General features: G+C 40.5%; 1 protein-coding gene across 1 annotated transcript in view; it reads left to right on the forward strand.

Annotated features, from left to right (window-relative positions):
- The window catches only part of LKRSDH (lysine ketoglutarate reductase/saccharopine dehydrogenase), a 232130-nt gene that overhangs the window by 90878 nt on the left and 116580 nt on the right, over positions 1 to 24672 (forward strand). Inside the window, exons 10-12 of the mRNA XM_067140684.2 lie at positions 3209 to 3279; positions 7553 to 7683; positions 20790 to 21030. Of these exons, the coding sequence (XP_066996785.2) occupies positions 3209 to 3279; positions 7553 to 7683; positions 20790 to 21030 (443 nt within the window). The remainder of the gene's footprint in view (positions 1 to 3208; positions 3280 to 7552; positions 7684 to 20789; positions 21031 to 24672) is intronic.

Here is a 24672-nt window from a genome sequence, read left to right on the forward strand (position 1 = left end):
TTACCAACTGTTTCTGTAAATTAGTAATCTGTTGTTTATCCTTTGATTTTATTTCATTTCTTTGTAACGGAATAACGACTGGGAAATGATGAGATGCTGTCCAGTTCTTTACCCTTAACCTATGTCGTTAATGTAGTTCCCCTACTGGTAGCCATGTTTCAACCATTCCCGTAATTTCATTTTCAAACATTAATTTCCTTGTCTCATCATTTCTCAGCTTACTCAAAAACTTATGCGCCTGACTAGTTATTTACTCGTCTGAATATCTGCTATACTCACAGTGCGACTACGAGTAATTCGTGGTTTTTCTCTAACTGTAAAACTGCTTCCACTTTGAGAGCTAATTATTTCCTCTTCCATACCTCTGTCTTCCTTCGTACTCCTCACCCCTTTTTTTAGCCCAAATGTCTTTGAAATGGAAACTTAACATTGTTCTCTTTTCACTGTGACGTCCTCCCTAATGAAAACGTCGCCCTCATTGCGAACATCTGGTCAATGGTGTAGAAGTTCCGAAGTCTTTGGCGAGCATTCTCTCCTTCGATTTCCACTTTTCTTGTCGATAATTGCTAAGTCAGCGCTATGTTGTTCGCCTGCTGTGACACTTAACTCTCGCTTCTGCTTCTCCTTCCGTTTTCAGTCACTGTTTCCAGCACACCGGCTGCCACGGGATTAATAATCCCTCATCACCACAACCTTGCTGCCAGCTTTAACAAGCCTTCTGATGACCATGCGTATTAAGAAAATGATTATAATTAATTCCGAACTTTGACATAATTTAACCAAGTACCGTATCACATTCAGACATTTATTTCAGAATCCACATCTTCGTTATTGCGCTTTAACACTTTATAAAAAATGTAGACATAAAACTTATCACTCCACTCCACTAAACTGTCGTAAGACAATCGTCCCTTTCTGCGCTTGAAAACACGTTGAGTGTCGCAGAGACAGTGTGCGTGATCCGAAATTAACGACGATGGCTTTATTCTGGTCCCATATTTTACAGAAACTCCGGCTCCCACCAAATCTTGTGAAATCTTGCGATGCTAACCCAGCACTTTTTTGCTGCAAGGTTTTACAGTTGGAATTATCTTCACTTGGTCCCAAAAATTCGTACCATCACTCTGATACTAATGACCTAATTTTCACTACACTACTAATGGGTGAAATTCTCAAAGCGTCATAGGCACGTATTTAATCCTAAATTCTTAAACTCTTAAGGGGAAGCGCCTCTCTCACTGACCGCTGCAACCACCTGTTCGACGATCGACTCTGAATTAAACTTTTCACAGGTCTTCTTCTAAGACAATATTTTCTCATGAAAAATGTTGCATAACACCAGCATGCTATATTTCTAAATAGGGCATTAAACATGCCTCAGTTACGGCAAATTTCCTGAAAGAATTCCAGAACGTAGCGAAAAAATGACTTCCCATTGGTCGTGTCGAACCGTTCGAACTCACAGAATAATATCGTGGAGCAATCATCCATCCAAGGAGATCAGAAAAATCATGCTTTCTCTCCCGCACAGAACGGTAAACAGAAGCTACCCGGAAAAGTATCGATCGATTGCTGTCTTGTCGCGGAAAAAAACATGCAGAAAGGCTGTTGCGTCCACAGACTTTAGATATGGGTTCAGTGTGTATGAATCATGTAGCATTTTTTTCAGACAAACCAGTTAGTGAGAGAATATCGTATATTCTTAAATTTAAGCAAGCAAGTTACAGGCAGCATTCATGAAAGTATGTATGTATTTTGTACAACCCTTAAACCCGTTTTCTGATGCGGGGTCGGGGTCGAGGTAAAATGAAATGAAATGGCGTATGGCTTTTAGTGCCGGGAGTGTCCGGGGACAAGTTCAGCTCGCCAGATGCAGGTCTTTCGATTTGACACCCGTTAGGCGACCTGCTCGTCGTGATGAGGATGAAATGATGATGAAGACGACACACGCACCCAGCCCCCAGGCCAGCGGAATTGACCAATTATGGTTGAAATCCTCGACCTTGCCGGGAATCGAACTCGGGATCCCTGTGACCAAAGGCCAGCACGCTAACCATTGAGCCATGCAGCCGGACGGGGATGAGGCGAGGTGAAATGAAATTATATGACATGTTTGTACGGCTGGATATCTTTCCTGACGCCAACGTCAATTGAGGAGTTATGAAAATTAACTCTATTAAATGCTGAATAAAATGTTGGATGAACTGTTTACGTAGAACGAAGACTAGTCTGTTTATCAAAATTACTACTCTTTCAAATGAGCCATGTACCTTAGAATACCAAATCAGAAATGGGATATGAGTAAAACACATCCAAAGCGAGTAAATCATTGCAAGAATATTTATTTATCTTAGATCCTGTGCTTGCGTTAGTTTCCCAAGAAAATGTACCATTTTGCGTCCATCACTACAGTTAAATGTTATAGATAAACCAGTTTTCGAGAGAATATCGTCTATTCTCAAATTTAAGCAAGCAAGCAAGTAAGAAGGTTACAGACAACACTCATGAAATATCAAATAAATTGGAAACAGGGGAGACTGAGATCTCCTTTCTGCCCTAATGCTTCGAAGATTTCCGTCGACACAAGGATGAGAATGTGCTAGGATTGAGAGTGTAGCGGCCGTATTCTTAATTCAGTTACAGCCTCAGGATTTTCATGGGAAATAACGGAAAAAATCCTCAGGTCTACGGACGGTGGGATTCGAACCCACCATCTCCCGAACGCAAGCTCATAGTTACACGACCCCAACCGCACGGTGTACTTTCAAGAGGTTACTATGAAAGAATGTGCTGAAATAGATTGTTGTTGACTGCCACGATTCTCCTGCAACCTATGGCGTCTTGTAGAGGCAACATTTGGAGATTGGAGAGTGTTTAGGGCACTCCATAATGAACGTAATAGAATGAGGGAAAGCAACGGAATTTAAACAAGCAAATATGAATATTGCAGATTAAAATCAGGAAACATGATAGAATTTGAAAATGAGGGGTATTGAAATTTAAATTAAAGCCTTCTGTGTCCTTTCCGTCCAGTTCCAGAACTTTCAAAGCAATGCGTAGTACTTTTTTGTTTCCTAATACCATAGCATCTTTTGATACTTGTATTTTTATAGATCATAAGAACTAATTGCTTCTTTATTTACGACATCTTTCCAGATGTAAACATTCAACATTTGTTAACTCTCTTGGTTTATATTTTCTCTCTCAGGCAATAATCGCAAGCAATGGGAAACTGACTCCAAATTTCGAGTACATACAGGAGTTGAGAGCCTTAAACACGTGAGTCATTCACTTTTGATAATACTACTGGTCTGTAATTTGTAACTATGGTTTACTTGTTAGTTTTGTGTTAGCTGTAAAATAAAAGTATCGATAACGGTCTATGTAATCTAATTTTAAGTAGTTTCTCTTCAATGTACTTAAAGTTGGGTATCATGTGTTTTATGTTATGATAGAAGACTATCTGATACTTTATACTCTTCTGGCGTAAAGTATGCTTTTTGTCCTTACGTGGTACTGGGTCTTAAGAGACGATATGGCTAGTGTCCATAGGCATTTGCTGTTCGTAACTCGTAACTGTAAAATTAATGCTATAAGTGGGGAGATCTAGTTTTGTTCTAAACGATTTAAATAACTTATTGCATATTTTGTATTCTCACTGTATTCTCATTGTGTTGAAAATGAAAACCTACAACCTGTTTTGCAGTCAATGACCGGGTCAGGGATGGGATGAATGAAGCCTCCAACTTGCTGCGAGGATAGGAATTGTGTCGCACTCCTCTGGGGCAACGATTAATGACTGACAGATGAAATGAAATGATAGTGGAGAGTGTTGCTGGAATGAAAGATGACAGGGAAAACCGGAGTACCCGGAGGAAAACCTGTCCCGCCTCCGCTTTATCCAGCACAAATCTCAAATGGAGTGACCTGGATTTGAACCACGATATCCAGCGGTGAGAGGCCGACGCGCTGCCGCCTGTGCCACGGAGACTTCTTCGCATTAAGTTAACAGTCATATTTATACTTTGGATCCATTAATAACTGGCGTATAATAATTGAAACACAAATATTTTCCCACTGATAAGGGCAACTAAAGCAGAAAAACCACCATGACGTACGACTAATTAGTAGTAGTAGTGTTGGTGGTGGTGGTGGTGGTGGTGGTGGTGGTGGTATCCTACGGCAAACACGGAAAAATAGAAATGACACATTTTGCTTTGACAGGAAGAACCGATGATAAACTCGGCTGGATAATTCATGCTCTGTTTGCTATATACATACCGCTTAACAGAAACGTTTTGTGGTTTGCTGATAATGCCTGTCGTCAGAATATATAATTTGATCTGTGGTCACCATAACTGATCATGCATACCTCTAGTATCCTGCAATGTGGATACCATGTATAGTTTGCTGGGTTTCTGGACCATGCGTGAACACTGATAGGCAGACTGTGGTCCATAAGATATTATTTGTTCTCGAGGAAATTTTTCCAATCCTGGAGTGCAGCTTTAGTCAGCTGCCAGATGTTAATTCGATGACTTTTTCTGTTTGAAATGTGCTCCCAAGTTGTATCCAGGTATATTAAATGCAGTGTATATCCGTATGGTACGTGAGCTACGCCACAGTCTGCATGCTGTGTTTGACAATTTTGGTTCGACTAGATTATCATCCACTGGATCAAAGCCCTCCTCACTCAGTGTCAGCAAAATTTGCAACCATAAATAGGATAATACTTTACTTCAGTATTGTCTTAGATGGGAATCGGAGATGTGCATAAACCAAACCTCAAAATTTTACCCCAAAATTGTACAGAATCCCCTTGTTGCTGATGCTGCTCCAGGCTGGGGGACTCGTTCCGCCCATCACAGTATGTACTCCTAACCAAATTTTTGTTGTAGTTTTTCAAATTTATACAGACCTCTTCAGGATAGAGAATATGACCTCAATGATCTTGGAGTCATTCCCAGTGATCTGCTAACCTCCCATGTGTGCTGCCCTTTTAAGTAGTTTGTATGGAGACTTCATTACTGACATCTTCGAAATCTGTGTTCAATATTCACAAGATTCATGTCAGTTGATTTACTGTTACTTTGAAAAATTCTACCTAAGGCTTAATAGGGGCTGTCTAGCCAAGGCGGTAAAGGCATGCTCGGTTCAACCGGAAGGATTTGGGTTTGATTCCCCTTAAGGAAGTCGAGAGTTCAAGAAAAAGAAATTTCCACTTTTGGAGCAGCACATAGCCATGAGATTCACTCAACCTACTCCAAAAATGCGTAGCAGGTTTATTCGCGAGGGCAAACGCCGCCAGACATAGAGCTACCCACTCTACCACGCATAGTGCCGAAGTTACTGACAGTGGAAGCCATTACCTTCCACTCCTCCAAGGGTTTTAGTTTATTGTATGGAGATGGCTCTGGCTTTGCTTTATTTCCAGGGCATAATTCCGGCACAATGGCTTCTCCGAAGAGCATAAGTAGCTAAATGGTAGAGTGATGAATGGCACAACATATGTAGAGGTCTAACTTTGTCTAAAGAACTACATTCAGAATTTCTCGAACGCCAATACCGGTATTTAAATTCAGAAATAGGTGAATTGTACATTATTTGATTTGCATATAGTTCTGTAGCAATAAGGTCACTGGACAACAAATTAGTCACCCTAGTGCACACGCACAAATGGATTATTAAGTCTGTGTACATGGCGCAGTGAACGAGGCCCGTGCTCAACCGCACGCACACTGCCTCTACATGAGCATAAGGCAGTAGCGATCAGTGAGACCTTGATGTTCCAGGTGGACAGAGTACGACAACATGGGTGTGATAGAGTGGCAAAAGTGGGCAGTCGTGTTTGGCCGTGCCCATGGCCATACGGAGCGTGAAGTTGCTGGATTTGTTGGTGTTTCGCAGCGGACTGTTCTACGTGTCTATAAGCAGTTATGTACTACACGTGGCCACAAAACATGACGTCATAATGGTGGTCGAAAAAGACCCTGACTGAGAATGACCGGAGACGCGTTTCAGGGCTTGTGAAGCAAAATAGCTCCTCAACTCGACGGGAATTGCTGCAGTCAGTGAATGAAGGTCCATCCCAACCTGTTAATGAGAGAACATTGCGACGAGAACTGCTTGCAATGACACCTCGCAAGAGGCCATTGCTCAGACAGGCACATGAAGCTACGCGTCTTCAATGGGCTAGAAATCATCGAACGTGGACAATAGCGGGCTGGCGGAACGTAATGTGGCCTGACGAGTCACGTTTCTGTCTGTATTCCGACGACGCACGTTGTCGAGTGCACCGAAGGCCAAATGAAGCATTTCATCCTGGATGTGTACAAGGTGAGGTTCAAGCCGGAGATGGGTTTGTGATATTTAGGGGGTGTCTTTTTTTATAATAGATTGAGCCCGTTCACTGAGGTGAGCCAGCCTGTTTATTTAAACATTCTGGAAAGTCAGGTGTTGCCTTTCAGTCAACATCAGCTTGATGAGTATACTATTGAAATCCCGATTTTTCAAGACGACAACAGCGAAGTTCATCGTGATGGATGCATAAGTGACCTGTTTTATGAACACTCCCCCACCCTATTACATCTCGACTGGCCTGCAATATCACCTGACTTGAACCCCATTGAAAATCTGTGGAACATGATGGAACAGCGGGTAAAAGTCCATCATCAGCATCCCCAAAATTTGCTGGAATTGCGCGATCAAATCGTCAGCGAGTGGCTTAACCTGGATGCGACGTACCTACACATTCTTGGGGACTCACTTCCTAACCGAATCCAGGCGGTTATGAAGTCCAGAAGGGGAGTTACACGGTATTAAATGATCGTTGTAATTATTTTTCCAGGGGTGACTAATTTTTTTCAGTTAGGCCTACCTTACTTAGGGGCCGAAATATGAAATGCCAAGTTTCTCCTTTACTATTTTATCCGTATTGGAAAACTGTAGTTTCGTAAGATATAATTTCCGATAATTTATGTTTGATGCGGTTTTACCGTACAAGGCATAATAACGGAGGTACGCAGTGATGTTTATTAACAAAACGTTACCGGACTGAATATGGTTAGTTGAGATGTTCTCTGACACATTTGGTGGAACTCGCTTTCCCTACATGGCATTACTACAGAAAGGATTTTATAGACATATTTTTTTTGAAATTCTACAATTAACTCATCAAAGACAGGTACAACAGCTCCACGTGAATAAATATAGACTAACTGTTGTTTGTCAGAGTCATTGTTACCATCAGACTAAAGAGCGTGAAACTGGACGCTTCGAATTTCATTATTCATTTCATAAATCCCTTTTCGCCTCCGTGTTCTGTGGGCAGATCGTAACTCCCCCGCCTCCTTCTCCATACCACATGACTACACTGCGCTATCAGTAGTCCCGTGGTTCTAATGTCTTGGGAACAGTTGACTGGTTATAGAAATTAAGTTCTGTAGAAAAATCGCTCTTTTCATCCCCACGAATCTGCAGAAGATCAGATCGTCTTCTCTTACCAGATTTTTAAGTTGTTTTATCATGACTGAATGGTACTAATTGTTTTCAGCCGCAGCCGACATAAAACTGGACATGACATGGAAATTCAGTCCAAACGGGTCGTTGTGCTTGGCGCTGGATACGTGTGTGCTCCAGTCGTGGAATACCTCCACAGAGAGAAGTCTATTCAAGTTACAGTTGGTAAGAATCCACTTTTGAAACTATTAGTAGCTTAATTGGAATTACTTGTACAACATAAGGTCTCCTGCTCTTTTAACCTTTTACCTCAAGAACTTCCGGCGACTCTCCCACTCCTGGTATTACTACAGTATTTCAGAAGGTACATTATGATGATATACTACACAGAAATAATTTATACACCGATGATCAAGTGAATTAGAGGTACCTGGTTGGCAGTGTTTAGGACCACCTGGGCGGCGATGCAGATTGGCATGGTCGCGACAGGACACTTGACGCGTTAGGAATCCATCGTGATCCACGAACACTTCACAGTCCCCCATAACGCACGGAGATTTGTCGGGACAAAATCCTTCCCGACGGCATGCCAGATGTAATCAACAGGATTGCGGTCGTTTGATTTTGAGGGTTAGGCAAGCATTTGCATGCATATGGATTGTTAATCGAAGCAATCGGCCACAATTCGGGTGCAGCGTGTTAATAATCTTGCTGTAGATGTAAGACTCCCCCAGGGTGCTGCAGGCGAAAAACATGGGCAGAGTGCACGAACATATAACCATCACCAGCCTGAACTGTACTTTGCTGGCAAGGGAGATCCATTGCCATATGTTCTTAGTGACATACTCGACATTGCCATCGGTGTGTACCAACTGGTACCTCTATTTAACTGTCCAGGTGATGTTTTATCTTGCTTTGAGAGTTCAATGGCCATGTTCCTTAGCCCGTGTCAGTCTTTATGCCTTATGACGCGCCGTGAGGAGAGGTTCACTAGTGAGACGGTGGCTTCTGTACCGCATTGCGTGGAGACTGTTCTGGATGGTACGGCTGTTCACATCTCGTTGTTATCCAGCAGTGAATTCGCGGGGAATCTGTATCTGTGTGACCCGTCTATCTCACCATCCAAGCTAGCCGACGGTGACCCCTATCACAACACGTTGTACACTACGGCAGTTGAACCTGGTAGAGTAGTTCGTGGTGAGAAGCCGGACAGACAGGTTATAACATAACTCAACTTCGCTATAGCTAGTGACACTTGCCAGTGCGGCAGTGAAACCATCTTCGGACATAAACAATTAATTAGTGAATTAATCACTGTTTATAGTTGAATACAGTAAATTGTGGGCACGTTTAGTATCAGTTAGTTAATAATATACAATGGCTGACCCCCTAGATACGGGGCAGTACATAAAATTGGCATTAGAGACATGTTATATGAAAGACTCGCTACCTCAATTAGACTCAGTGAACTATACTCTTCCGAACGGAACATCGCAACTTCAACCAGCACCTGCAAGTTATGGTCACCAACAGTTAACATGCTATTCTCAACAGCAACACCAACATAAACATCAAACACAGCAGCAGTAGAAGCACCAGCATCACGGATTTCTGAAAACAGGCACTAACACCCCCTCACTACAAGAGAGACTCACATCTGAAGGAAACAACGTTTAATTTTCTCCCCACCACGAAAATGTCCGACTCGTTGGCTGAACCCTACCTTATATGCGGCGACCTCAACGCACACAGCACCACCTGGGGTGGTGCCTCCACCGACCGATAGGGTTGCAATATTTTAGAGACAGTCGACACTTACAATCTATTCACATTGAATGACGGCTCACCAACACTGGTTCTGTCCTTATAGCACCGTCCATCGGCAGTTGATATAACAATGTTTTTTCCGTCATTGCCAAAATCACTCACTGGAATGCACTAAAAGTCCCACTTGGTTCAAATCACTATCCAATACTTATAAACATTGATATTTCTCCTACGAGTAACCCCTCACCACATCCATCAAGCAAGAGGAATACCAATGGTGCAGACTGGACACGTTTCACGGATAGAATACTTGATAAAACACACTGTTTCCGGACCAAGACATCTGCAGTGGACGATTATATTACCTTTGTAGAGATGATGGAACGTGCTACTCATATATATATGTCCCCCTGAGAAAACCTCCGGGTCAGAAGAAGAACACTCCAACAGTATGGTGGAACGCTGATTCTTCCCGAGCCATTGCTTCCGTCGGAAGGCATCCGGGAATTCCGAACACACCCTACCCGAAAACATACCTACATTATCAGCAGATTTCTGCTCGTACTGAGCGATTTCTCAAGAAAACTAAGAAACGGAGTTGGCAAAAATACTGCTCCACATTGAATAAGGAAACACCAGTAAGAGATGTATGGCATCGCATACGACATTTGTGCAACAGAAATTATAGTACTCGGGATTTATCACCTGATACCTCTCGGTTAGAAGATTTTGCTGATTGAATTACGCCACCATCACCTAGTTATCCATCTCGTACATTTCATGAAGAGCAATCTGAACACTTTCTCCGTTCGCCATTTACAATCATCGAGCTTAGAGTGGCCATTAAGAATTCCGCTCATACAGCACCGGGCATAGATGAGATCCGATACGGCATGTTACGACACCTTCCTGACGAAACATTGCAGATTTTTCTCAGGTTTGTGAATGAACTTTGGTTTCAAAAATGCATACCTGGGTAACGGAAGACACAAATTGTAGTACCAATCCTCAAGCCAGAAAAAGAACCAGGAGATCCAGAAGGATATCGAGCTATTGCCCTTTCTTCCTGCATTGGAAAAACAGTGGAAAGATTGATTAAAATCGCTTAGAACTGCAGCTAGAATCACAATCTCTGCTACCTTCTACTCAAAATGGATTCCGCAAGGGTCGTGGCACGTATGATAAGCATGCCATACTAACCACAGCGATTCATACAGCTTTTCTAAATAAACGCTACTCGATAGGTGCAGTCGCTTAAGCGCGGCCAGTATCCAGTAATCGGGAGATGGTGGGTTCGAACCCCACTGTCGGCAGCCCTGAAGATGGTTTTCCGTGATTTGCCATTTTCACACCAGGCAAATGCTGGGGCTGTACATTAATTAAGGCCACGGCCGCTTCCAACCCATTCCTAGGCCTATCGTATCCCATCGTCGCCATAAGACCTATCTGTGTCGGTGCGACGTAAAACAAATAGCAAAAAAACGCAATCTTTCTGCTCTCTTTTTAGACATATCAGCTGCATATGATAATGTACGAATACCAATACTAATGGAGAAAGTGACTGATCTTAGATTGTTTTCAACCTTTGTGTCGGGTATATATAAAATTACACATGTTATTTGGCTTTATTTTCGCCATAACCACAGACTTCTCGAAGCACAATGATCGACCCAAGGACTCCCTCAAAGTGCAGCACTTAGACCCCTACTATATACCATTTATACCCGAGATTTGGAAAATAATCCACATCCTAGGATTGGCATTCTTCAGTATGCTGACCATATATACACTTTTACTTCAGCTACGAAAATGCCTGCTGACAAGTGTCGTCTTTCAGACGCTATGCAGCATAAAAATCAGTGGCTACACGGGTTAGGCCTCTCTGCAAGTAAATCTTCGGCAGTAATACTCACAAGAAGAAGAATTCAACACCAATTTACAACTTCACGCTGGGATGACACATCATCTTGGTGTAACCACAAACCAAATTTCTCAGACTGGTTTATGATTCCCGACTCACGTCGACTGCTCATACGCAACACATTATTCCAAAATTGGAACAAGGGATCAATATCCTACGCGCATTAACTCGAACTTGGTGGGGAGCACATCCATCTATACTATTACTAATATATCACACGTTAATTCGCTCGAAGCTGGAATATGGAAGCATGTTTTATATCAGTGGCAATAAACGTCTACTAAATAAATTTCAGTGCATTCGCATTTGCCTTGGAGCTATGAAAACAACGCCAACTAATTCTCTTCCATTAGAAACCGCAGAAAAGCCCTTGTATATCTGTGCGCAGTTTCTTTCGGATAAGTTCATATTAAAGCAAACTAACACTAAAAATTCAACAATTCTAACATCCCTTCGAAGGTTAAAACACTTAGCAGACGATCAAGATCGGCTTTCTGTGAATCAAAGATATCTCCTGCTGCAAAGTGTCACGTATATATACTCACAACTGACCCAACACTGTAAAAAGAGTACAGCAAATATATATGATATTCCATTTGAACACTGCATATGCCCTATGGAAGTGAATAGATCACTAACATATCTACAAAAAGATCACCGATTAGCGCAGTTATGTCAAGATGATTTGTCTCTACGGTATCCTCCGTCTGTTAAGATTTAAATACCAATAAGAGGCGTAGGGTGTGCATTCTATTGTCCTGGACAACATGAAGCTCAAGGTTTTCGTTTGCCAGAACATATTTCTATCCATGCAGCAGAAGCTATTTTCGTTATAGAAGCCCTCAAATATGCTAGACGTAACTACCGTAAAAGTTTCACTATCCTTACCGATTCACTGAGCGTCCTTTCCACACTATCTACACCGCTTATCCTCCAGAAATCCATTATCTACCACATCAGTATTATTAAAAACACAATCATATGAACTCCAAAGACGCGGTTCCAGAGTAAACTTCGTATGGGTCCCAGCCCACATCGGGATACCACATAATGAATACGTAGATGCCTTAGAGAAGGAAGCATGTGTCAGTGGGCAGGTCATGAATACTACCAGCAACTTCATGGATTATACAGTGATTATATACAAAAGAGCCTATAGTCAGTGGACAAAGAATTGAGAGGAAACAAAGAGCCACAAAGGTAAACATTACTCAATGATCGAACAGAATCCTCCGCGACGTCGTTGGTTCGCACAATGGAACACTCAACGACGATTCATCTCGACAATCACTCGAATACGATTCAGTCACGGAAGTTTTAGAAGTCACCTTTATCTCATCAACGTAGTGGACACACCAAACTGTTCATGTGATGGCTAGTCGATTCAGGACCTAAACCATCTCTTTTTTGAATAAGTTCATTAACACCAACAGCAAAATGTTTTGCATACATCTCTGATTCACGCTATGCAACAGTTACCAACCTGTGTTAGTACACTACTGGCGACTAAAGATAAAAAATGTATACTGTTATTAGAAACTATGTAGCAGAAACTTGCCTACAAATTTGACTGACTATATATGGTTATTTATGTGATTACAATGCGGTGATGTGCAATATATATGTCTTTTATATATATATTGAACCTTTGAACTTATCGTTCCAACGTTGGTCGTCTGCCTCAGCTGCTTCGGTAGAACAATATCGTACTCTCCGATCTTAGGGTCGTTATTTTTTTGCTAGGGGCTTTACGTCGCACCGACACAGATAGGTCTTATGGCGACGATAGGGTCGTTATGAGTTATTTTCTGTCACTTCATCGACCAAACGATAGGGTTCAGAGGAAAGCGTAACTACTTCAAATGAGGAGCAAAAATGTGATTACTAAAATATTTTAGGGGCCGATGACCTTCGATGTTAGGCCCCTTAAAACAACAAGCATCATCATCATCATCATCATCACTAAAATATTTATCCAATGTAAATCACGATAATTTATTTATAAAATGGGCAAGAAAGTCGATTAAATTTGTCATAACATTTTATAACGCAGTCACGATGCATAACGTGAATGGTAAATATATTTTAAATGTTTATAATTGTCTTCCAAAGAATGAACACGTAGTGTAAAATTTGTGGACAGCAAAAACCAGAAAAAGAAGAGAAAACCTGAAGATCGGGCATCATTGATCCAAACGATAACTGAGAGTTAACCCACACGATCCGTGGAAAATCTGATCTTCAACAAGTAGCATTCCAGATTTACCTTTAATTAAGGTTATCCACCAGTCGACTATCCTATCGGATATTGGAACATCCCCCGAAAGGATCCTTAGTCGAACCAAATCAACTATCAGTTGCTTTGGATAGGTTGCGAAATATTACGTGAAAGCATGGTGTTCATTACAAGTTAACAGCAATTGTCACAATCAAAAATAAAATTCCACCATGTATTGTCATCTCATGACAGCCTAAGTTACAGAGGAATCCCGATGCTGAAACATGCATCACCCCAAAGATATGTTAAGAAGGAACCAACAACACTTGATCCGATGGGATCTTACGTTACGCCATTCTGAAGGAACAAAACTGCGAAATGCAGGAAAACATTAATTCATTATGCATTGAGAAGAAACGCCAAACATTGAAGTTAAAGAAAAGTAATTAATCATTTGAAAATGTTCGTACTAAACCAACTTTCAGGTTATGAAACTGTTATGTCGTTAAATTCGTTAAAATACAAGTCCACAATATAAAACAAACAACAGGAAATCTTTCCAGTTTTCTATAACTACGACTACAATTACAAATCTATCTGCCTACACTCACCATGTAAAAAATGAAATGGCGTATGGAGTTTTGTGCCCGGAGTGCCCGAGGATTCGGCTCACCAGGTTCAGATATTTCCATTTGACGCCAGGGCGACCTGCGTGTCGTGATGAGGATGAAATGATGGTGAAGACAACACATACACCCAGCCCCCGTGCCAGCGAAATTAGCCAATGGGGGTAAAATACCCCACCCTGCCGGGAATCGAACCCGGGACCCCTGTCACCAAAGGCCAGCAGGCTAATCACTTAGCCATACGTGTCCCATTAAACCAAACTACGAGTGACCAGTAGATCAACGTCTCACATAAATAATGTGAATAACGAAAAAGAAAAGAAAATATATTAATCAGCTGACGAATCGAAACCGCATTCGTAGTGTAAATCCTACAAAAATCAACGAAGTTTAAATACACGGCACTATCATAATATACCGGACACCCGAACAATAAATCTTAAAGTCAAGAAAAATTAAATAGACAACGAAAGTTCATCGAACTTGTACTCACGCGGCTAAGCAATAGTGATCTATCTCTATTAGCCAGGTTTCCACGTGGGACAACCCGTACATTCATGCCGGTACTGATGCAACGCTATTATGGGAGCTCCTTCCGTCTAGTAAGAAATATGCCCAAAACATGGCCTAAATAGTACCTAATAATATCTTTCACATTCGTATCCACTACTGCAAACACTAACATAGTTCAATTCGATTCGCAAAAGTTACCTAACTTACGACTTGGCTATGTACAGACGACGCTCTAATCCTGTCGTTGAGCCGATGTTACAGTGTGTACTCATCCTTAACTTATATAATACACGCGGCATCCTAAATCTATCGTTGAGCCAACGTTATGGCATTTACACATCATTTATAATGCCAAGCGAAATCGAAACTTTAACACACTGTCCTGATATTTAAATCTGATCTTCATTGAAACTCTAACGCATGAAGTGAAATTCAATACAAAAATGAACACGAACCTGGAAATATGTCTGTCTCTATTTCGTACAAGAAAGCGTGAAATCAAAGTTAAACATGTTCGAATAGTTTAATCTGTTACTCGTTACAATTAAACACATGCGGTGAAGTTCGCTAAATAAAAATAAACTCAACTCTCGTTTGATGCTACGTAATATCACTGAAAACAATAATGACTACCATCACGATATTCACGGCAAAGCTCGAGTGTGAGGCTCCAACTGGCCTACCATGTCAACACTCCATATATGAATCATCGCTAACTGTCCAGTGAAGAAACTTCTCATCAACCTAAGCAGGTTAAACTATCATTCTAATAAAATTCATTTTTCACACCCACAATGTTTCCAGTCAGCGATATTTTCGTCTCGTAAAGATACTGAATAGAATTCAATTTACTATAATTAAGTATTTTCTTGACCGTGTGTCAGAATACGTTTTGTTTGTGAGGTCGGCTATCACAAAATGCACTTCGCTGGTATCAAATAGAACCGTCACCTAGACTTAACTGCCGTTACCTACGGTCTTACGTAAAATAGTAACCATGGGAGAACATTAACTTGTACTTAAAATAGGCGTTACAACGCGTTCACTTGGATTTGACAACCCTTACATTATTCAATCGGATTGCTAAAGGACATCGTTCCTCTTATACAGCTTGTCTCAGAAATATTACACCTCAACCTAAACACCATGTCACAATAATTCCTCTCTGTCGAAATACAGAGACTCTTACTCTTGGCTTCCCGCTTATTCTACATCACTCATAAAATACAGGCTTACTCTGCCTTTAATAACATTGTAACTGTTCCCTCTCGTCATAATACTTGGAGAGATGAAAGTTATTATCTTGGGACACATGCATATTAAATAAACTATTTGTGGCCCGCAAATTGCCACGCAAATAGAAACAATTAACATTCCATGGTTCCCCATTTCTCTATGTAATGTTTGGGCGCCATGTTACAGTTTTAAGCAAAACTGTAAACCAAAATTTATATTTACTAGCATAGAGACTTATACTTAAATCACAGGGGTAGGATTTTAAATAATTAACCATTAAGTATCGCTTAAGAAAGAAAATTAACGCAATATAAAATACAAATGAATTTATTATACAAAGAAAATGAGATGAATCGGAAAAGTTTCCTTAAAGCGTGGAGGAATTTATAATTTACTGAATTTACTATTGCTTGCTTTATCTAATTGAAGCTCACCAATTGCAGCTTTCGTTGAAGTCATCTGGTTTCCGTGGTTACTCGTTCTCTTCTTCTCGATGTAGACTTTGCTCCATGGACATCCTTCCTTCCTTCTCTGATATGGTACGGGCTATCTGGACTAGCACTCCCTGCTTGCCTAGTCTTTAAATTAGACATTGGCCCTATACTTGTAAAAATTGATCAGCGTTGATCGTATGAGGAGAAAATTCAGAGATATGAATTTTTCCATATTAGTAGAAACCTCAATCCAACTTAGCTATACTATTTATACGGTACAGACTTGTACCAAAATTCCATGGACTTGAACTAAACATAGTTCTTCGTCCAGAATATTTACTGAAAATAACACAAGCCGTAAGCTTGTTTCGTCTCACGCAGATCCGATAACATTACCGCACCTAAGTACTGTATTGAAGCGATAATACATTGTACAAAAATAACTATGTCGCGGAGCGACCACACACTGTTTCAAAAATCAAATCACGTCGTTCAAAGTAGATGTTCACAGTAGAAGTAGTAGTGATGGAGTACACGTAGTTAGGTTGTAAGGTCGTAAGGTCGTACGGTCCCGTTCTCGTGTTGAGAATCAGTATATATCCGGGCTCACCCCCACTCTTGGTAACAGTTCAATCTCAAAACTCATATACAACGAAGTATCTGATTCGATAGATCGAAGCATCAACTCCCCTTCCCTTCTTCCTCGACAAGTCCAGAAGGCGTGGCGATGATATAGCTGACCAGCTTGCAAGCCTCGCGCACGGGTCACTGTTTACTAGCCTTGGTCATAAAATAAACCCATGACTCACGCAAAATCCCAAGCTTCAAGAATAACCCTCCGTATACACAAACATGAGATGAAATGAAAACAACTATGTCTCAACATATTGACCGTATTTACAACATAATGATTTCTTATCCTACATAATATAATAATTTAAATAATAAAACGATGTTATCATATATACAATATGATTCGAAAAAGCCTTGATTACAAATGATTGACGTTGAATAAATATGTTATTACAAATAATTGCCGATGGCGGATAAACTTGATATCAAATGATATCGCGTAAAATAATATTATATTAAATTAGTAGGGCTGGAGAAGCCTGGACGGTTACAACATCTTGCTAGTTATTCTCATAATATTTCATTTCCATTACAAACCATTTTCTTCTTGCTTGAAACTTTTCTAAATACAAGTGATCCCATGAGCAAACAACTTTATAATGCTCTCATAATTAACTTCTCGAATTTTTTTCCGGACCTCAGGAGCAAAATAGCATACCGTGATTTTCTGTATCACAAATACACGATGTTACAAAATTTAAGTTTCCCAGAAATGCCAACTTTATCATACTTCACTTGATTTCGATATAACCGCAAATCTCACTTACCTAACTGCTGAACGGATAATTATCATCATCTCTAATTTTATCCTGACGTGAATATCATTATTTTTTGATACATCGTTATTTGACTTTATCACACTCATAACGGTTATTTTATCGTTATCATTATTGTAATTTTTACCGGCCCAAACATTATTTCATAGATTTTCATTGCGATATTAAACTTCACTTTTATTTTATAAAAGAATTTCAAACACAGTTTAAAGTCTCGCGTGCTGACATAAGTAACAGACAATTCGCCTCCACACTGGAATAATGACAAGACACATCATCGTCGTCGCAACTCTTAAATTTACACACGCCACATATACAACGAGATGTTATGATTAATTAATTAATTAATTTAAGGGGACAAGCATTTACATTTCTAACTACAAAACATGATATTTAAATTAGACAGAACTGTAAGTGCGCCGTTGGCGTGGCGTTATTTTGGCTTCATCTTACGCCAGCCACCTCGGGACTTAGCCCCTCATAATTGCAGGGCACATTCTTCGCTTAAATACTACCTTATAAATACACTGATTCTGCAACACACATTGATTTTCTGAAAGTTAATAATAAATTTTATTCTGTACACATATACAACAGTTAAACCAACCCGCCTGGTGTCGAGAATTCAACTAACACAGTTTGCGGAAATCTCCCAACTCCTTCCCCTTCGCGTGTTTCACAGGTGTGACTGACCGTGCGACATAAGCTTATCTCTATGAATGTGCCGTCTCCATACGCGGAAGTTCAGATATCCTACAATTATTTAACTTACGATTTTCTTCCCCGACCGGGATGGATATCGTGAATACAATGTTTCAATATCTAATTTGTCTCCGTACACCATTTAGCACTTGGTAATATATTCATCCCTCATGCCTACTGGCTATACAGATTCTACAAGTCTATTTCGCACTCTTTAATTCCTCTTGTTAATATTGCTCGACGTAGGTTAATCCGCTCGGACAACTGAATGATGACTGACGCTCTTGGTTGAGGAGGGGGTATTTATGCCTTCTCTAGGAAAGCTCTGCTTGGCATTATGTACTGTTGTGCAATCATTACATTTGATGTCCACTGGACCGATTTCTTCGAGAATCCCCTCAGAGATTCCACCTAATTTTCAGTCACGATGGTGTCGTTTGCTGATTCTTCCCGTTTCTTCAACGGGCATAATTAATTAATTTCGTGCACGAGTGTTCCCGCGCATTTTGACAGTATGCCCTTGCCACGTGTGTTCCTTTCGACCAGTATGGATGCCAACTTCTCTCCGGGCTTAATTAAATACATTTCCGCCCTGTGGACTTTAGCTTCATCAGATATTTCCCAAATTCTTAATTACTTATTTCTTTGTTAATGACCGTGCCGAAATCTCTCGCTATGAGGGTTATTATCTAGAATTTAATTATTAATTAATTACCCGAGGTCTTCCGAAATGTTCCGACCTCGTCCGATGTTTGGTGGCTCGCCTCCCCCTGTGAGTTGTCACGCCACGGAACGCGAGATGAGCTTGCAATAAAAATATGGATGCATTGCATCTTGTAGTTGACATTTCAGCAAGGTAGAATTATGGGATCAATATATATATATTTATATATTCCAAAATGTGACAATGACTTGCAATGAATTGTGAAGTTCAAACCAGCATGTTGTAATATCCAGATGGCTGTTTGGTATGATACTGATGAATAAAAAATTTAAAAAACCTGGTGGAGGTTTTTCCCGAATCCAGGCACTCGTGGTGTCCTCTTGACACGGAGGCCAGAACTCGGAAGAAGGAATGGCTCTACTTCTAGAGCCGACAATCTGGCCGCCATCGAGCATGCTGAGATTTTGTGTCTTACCCATTCTACGCTTAACTAGTAGTCGGACGGCCAGTGCGAGGTTGAAGACATCAGAGTTATGTGCCACGCTGCACTATTATATTCGCCGGGCGAATACAGCGCCAGTTCGTCAAAACGGTAACTATCTCTAATTTAATTCCTCATCCTAATTATGTGCTTAAGTCTTCAGAAATATGTATTATTTTTGTGCTTAAAAATTGAAAATATATGATTAAGTTTCCGAAATATATTCCTAAATTTTTACTATAATTATATTCCCCAGTTACTCGAAAATATAGTAAAAACTTCCAGCTGTGGAATAACCCACTCGCCTGACGAGTTGGGCATGTAATTAGGGGCGCGCAGCTGTGAGCTTGCATTCTGGAGATACGCCCGAAAATTACAAAGTAACTTATTTTTCTCGAAAAGAAAAAAATTTCTCCGCCAATCCGATCGTTCTTAACATAAGACGTCGAGTATTTACAGTGCACCGTGTTTGCTGGTATGGGCTAGAACAATTTTGTTACTTTCATTGATCTGTCAGAGTCTTATCCTTGGCTTTGACAATATGAAAGTGACCGAGGTATGAGCGATGCTAGTAATGTCATTCCTTATGCAGCCAGTTCCTGCTGTAAATGGTGTAAAAATGTTGCTTATAGGGTTGGTTGGTGCGTGCATTTCAGTGGGCTTGGCAGACCGATATGTAATAGCAACTTCTGGCTCGGTGAGGAAAGCAACGGGAAACTACACCACTCATAATTTCCCTTGTACGCCTCTTCAGTGATGCCTAGGCCATCTATGGCAATTAATGGTGGTGCTGTTGAGGATCCAATCAGCTTTCGGGCTGAGGACTGTACAAAAAATAGTTAAGTTATGATACACCCTGTATAAAGACGCTGGTACGATCAAACAGGGGATACGCTTGTTCAGTTCACCGGGAAGGATGTAGGTTCAATTCGCCAGCAGAAAGTCGAAACATTTAAGAATCGAGGTTTCTACTTGTGGACATGAACATGGCCCTGAAGTTCACTCAGCTTACACCAAAATGTATAGCAGTTTAATTCCTGGAGAGCAAAGGTATCCAAGAATATGGCTAACTACAGTACTCTGTCCACTTAGTGCCGAGCCGTTAACCTTCCGCTCCTCCAAGGGCCTTCGCCTTCTGTATGGAGATGCATTTTCTTTGCTATCGCTGCCAAACAGTCCATTAATGCTTAGATATTTTGTTCGATTCATTTCCGCTTAGAGGCAACAGTCGAATGGAAATATCAATTGTTTTATTCAATTTCACCTAGTGGAAGTAGATGCAAACAATGACAGTCATTTGTTTATTCTGTAGGAGTATATGGTTGATGAAGAAACTATAATTTTCTCATTTTTGTTTCAGCCTCTGCTCTGAAAGACGAGGCTGATGCTGTAGCAAATCAGTACTCGAGTGTAACGCCTGTATTACTGGATGTCTTGGAGCGACCTGATACCTTACAAGAACTAGTTTCTTCAGCTGATGTGGTCGTCTCCCTGCTGCCTCATAGCCTACACCACATCGTTGCCGAATGCTGCATAGACAGAGGAGTGAACATGGTCACAGCGTCGTACTGCACCCCTCGTATGCGCGAACTGAGTCAGAGGTGAGTGTTAGACATTGGTCGGTAAACAATGGGAACTGTACTCCATTATAAATGCATTAATATTTTAATACTAAAATAGCTGGGCTGAGCAGCTTAGGTGGTAGAGCGTTAACCTTCCGAGCCTAAATTCTTTGATTATTGTACTTATTTTATTATTGTTTGCATGAAGGAGCTATACCAAATGAATGGAGAGTTGCTATAGTAGCCCACCTGTATAAAGGAAAGGGTGATACACATAAAGCTGAAAATTAATGGCCAGTGACTTTGGACATACTTTGCTTGTAAGCTTTGGGAAAACATTCTTTCTGGTTATATTAGGCACGTTTGTGAAATTAATAACTGAATCGCTAAAAGGCAGTTCGGGTTTAGAAAAAATTATTCGACTGAAGCTCAACTTGTAGCATTCCAGAAATATATAGCAGATATCTTGGAATCAAGAAATCAAATGGACTGTATCGTGATTGACCTATCTAATGCATTCGCTAGGGTAGATCGTGGAAGACTACTGGCAAAAATGAGTGCAACTGGACTAGATAAATGAGTGACTGTATGGGTGGCTATATTTCTAGAAAACAGAACTCAGAGAAATAGAGTAGATGATGCTCTATCTCATCCTGTTATTATTAAGAGGGGAATTCCTCAAGGCATATTATTGGACCTTTATGTTAATGATATGAGAAAAGAACTGGAATCATAGATAAGGCTTTTTCAGAAGACCTATCTTGTATAGAATATATATATATAATAAGAGCTTTGTTTGTACATTGCTCAGAATTTTAAAAATGATGGTATTTATGTATCGGTCGTGTCCATAGTAGCAAGGAGATGCCTTTTTTAATTTTCCGTAATGTCTGTCTGTCTGTCTGTCTGTCTGTCTGTCTGTCTGTCTGTCTGTCTGTCTGTCTGTCTGTCTGTCTGTCTGTCTGTCTGTCTGTCTGTCTGTCTGTACACGCATCACGAGAAAACGGCTGAAGAGAATTTAATGAAAATCGGTATGCAAAGTCGGGAAATAAGTTGCTACAATCTAGGTTATAAATAATCATATTCACGCTGAAAGAAATGGTAGTTTAGGGGAAGGCCTAAATTTAAAATCTCAACTTTTTATGTTATTAGTGGTCCTATCTTAATGAAAATCAGTATGCAAAGTCAGGAAATAAGTCGCTATAATCTACGCCATAAATAAATTTCTTCATGCTGAGTGGAATGGTAGTTTAGGAGAAGGCCTAAAATTTAACTCAAATATTTGTGTTATTAGTGGTCCTATCTACAAATACTACATTACTAAAGTTATGTAGTACTAAATTTCCGGTCATTTATCTCTTATATATTTTTACCGTACGGCTATGATAACGGAGATATTCATGAATTTGGATTTTTTGCTAAGTCCATATCAGCGCCAAGTCACGAGAAAATGGGTAAACAGAATTTAATGAAAATCGTTATGTAAAGTCGGTGAATAAGGAACTACAGTCTACGCTATAAATAATTTCGTAAGACGCCCTAATATCACAGAGTCGAAAGAAAACTAAATGTGAAGACCTACAATACAGAAAGCTCATAACATTGAACAACAATAACATTACATTGACCATTGTTTGTTGTGATGTGCTTTGTGTCTTCTGTTGCCAGTCATGTCAGATATATGGGATTACTGCTGTATACCAAGTATCTTTTTAAAATGTGCTTTACGTCGCACCGACACAGTTATTATGGCGACGATGGGATAGGAAAAGGCTAGGAGTAGAAAGGAAGCGGCCCTGGCGTTAATTACGGTACAGCCCCAGCATTTGCCTGGTGTGAAAATGGGAGACCACGGTAAACCATCTTCAGGGCTGTCGACAGTGGTTTTCGAACCCACTACCTCCCGGATGCAAACTCACAACTACGTGCCCCTAACTGTACGGCCATCTCGCCTGGTCGTACCGAGCATAACAGCCTGCCTGAATATTGGCGGGAAGTAGCTGGCGAGTTAGATTACTTTCTTCTTAACCATGCCATTCCTCTGGTTCATAAATTTCCTGATACTACTGGTACGTAACAAACTGGTTCGTCATAGCATTCGAGCTATTCAATCCCTACTTTGAGGCACTGATTGGAATGAGCAGTGTGTATATTTAACGGAACAGTGATAGAGGAGTGTTCACGGCTCTCTGCGGCTTGGTCATTACAGCACTGGAACTTTGGACTGTTAGATCGGCATCGTAGTACTGTTCGTTAAAAGTGAGAAAATGTGCGGTTTTTCATTTGAGCGAGTACTTTATATGATAACATTGCGTTCAATCCCTACATTCCTACTGACGTATTTGTAATGGCCTATGTTAATTGTATTTAGGAAAATGACAAAGACAGTCTTTGTGAGAATCCCGTAGCGAAGCACGGGTACATCAGCATCCAGGGTTAAGAAAAGACTACAGGTCTTATGGGCTTTTACTTCTATTGGTGTTACCCACTTTAGTTCTAAATATATATAATAATTATAATGAATTCCTATCAAAATTTATAATTTTTCTTATGAAACAAACATTGGTTGTGCCATACAATTCTGAAGAAGCCGTAAAATCAATTTGATATCTTTGAGTTTATCGTTTTAAATATTATATATGCAGTTCATTACTCGGAATAGCCGGCCATGCTTGACGTATCGCGCGCCACATTTCAGCGTGTAGTGCGTATTGTGTACAGTAGTCAACACGTGTAATAACTCAGCTTAACTACTGCGAATCATCATTGGTGAGGTCAGCGCGGCATGTTTCTCATTTTGCGTGTGTCACTCATTACAGTAATTGCCTATGTAAGGGAGATATTCGGCAGATTGAGATTGAAGTGATCGTCCTTCAGGGTGCATAGTGCATAGTGTTTCGTTATAGGCCCTAAATATATTGTGTTTCGATTTTGGTGTATTGCATTGCTTTTGGTTGTGTATGTCGTGTATTGTTTGTGTCTGTTTAGTATTTTATATAATCAATCAGCCAGTAATATTTTTTTAAGTTATGGCTGAACATGTGAAAAAGAGAAGTGGTGAAGTTCTCAGGAGAAAGGAGCGGCAAATGGTGCTTAATACATTTTCATATTTGAAAATAAAGCATCCAGGACAAAGTGTAAGCTGGCTAGTAGATAAAACCGCAAAGGCTTTAGGAATTTCGAGGTCTTCCGTCTTCAAAATAAGGAAGGAAGCCAGCGAAGGACCACTCCAGAGTCCCAGCAAGAAGCGGCAAAGGAAAAAGTTAATTCGCAGTAATTCCAGACTCATTAAATACGACGATTTTGTCAGAAGCGGAATACGGCGCACTGTTCACGAATTCTATTTTAGAAATGAACCGCCAACTCTGAACACAATCCTCACTTCCGTAAACATTAACCCCGAACTACCGAAGGGAAATGAACTTCGTGTACGAGAGAAGGGGAAGTAGAGCAATGTTAATATAAATGGAAGATATTGTGTCTTGGCGTCATAAGAACCTCCGACAAATTAAGAAGTACAGAGAAGAAGGCCGGAACATTGTTTATACAGACGAAAGTTGGGCTAACACTGGAATAACTGTTGCAAAGAGTGGAAAGATAAAACAATTACAACGCCAAGACAAGCTTTTCTTGCAGGGCTTTCAATTGGGTTGAGAAGTCCTACCGCTCGTGGGCCGCGAT

This window comes from Anabrus simplex, chromosome 2 (assembly GCF_040414725.1).
Source record: "Anabrus simplex isolate iqAnaSimp1 chromosome 2, ASM4041472v1, whole genome shotgun sequence".
In the NCBI taxonomy this organism is placed as follows: Eukaryota; Metazoa; Arthropoda; class Insecta; order Orthoptera; family Tettigoniidae; genus Anabrus; species Anabrus simplex.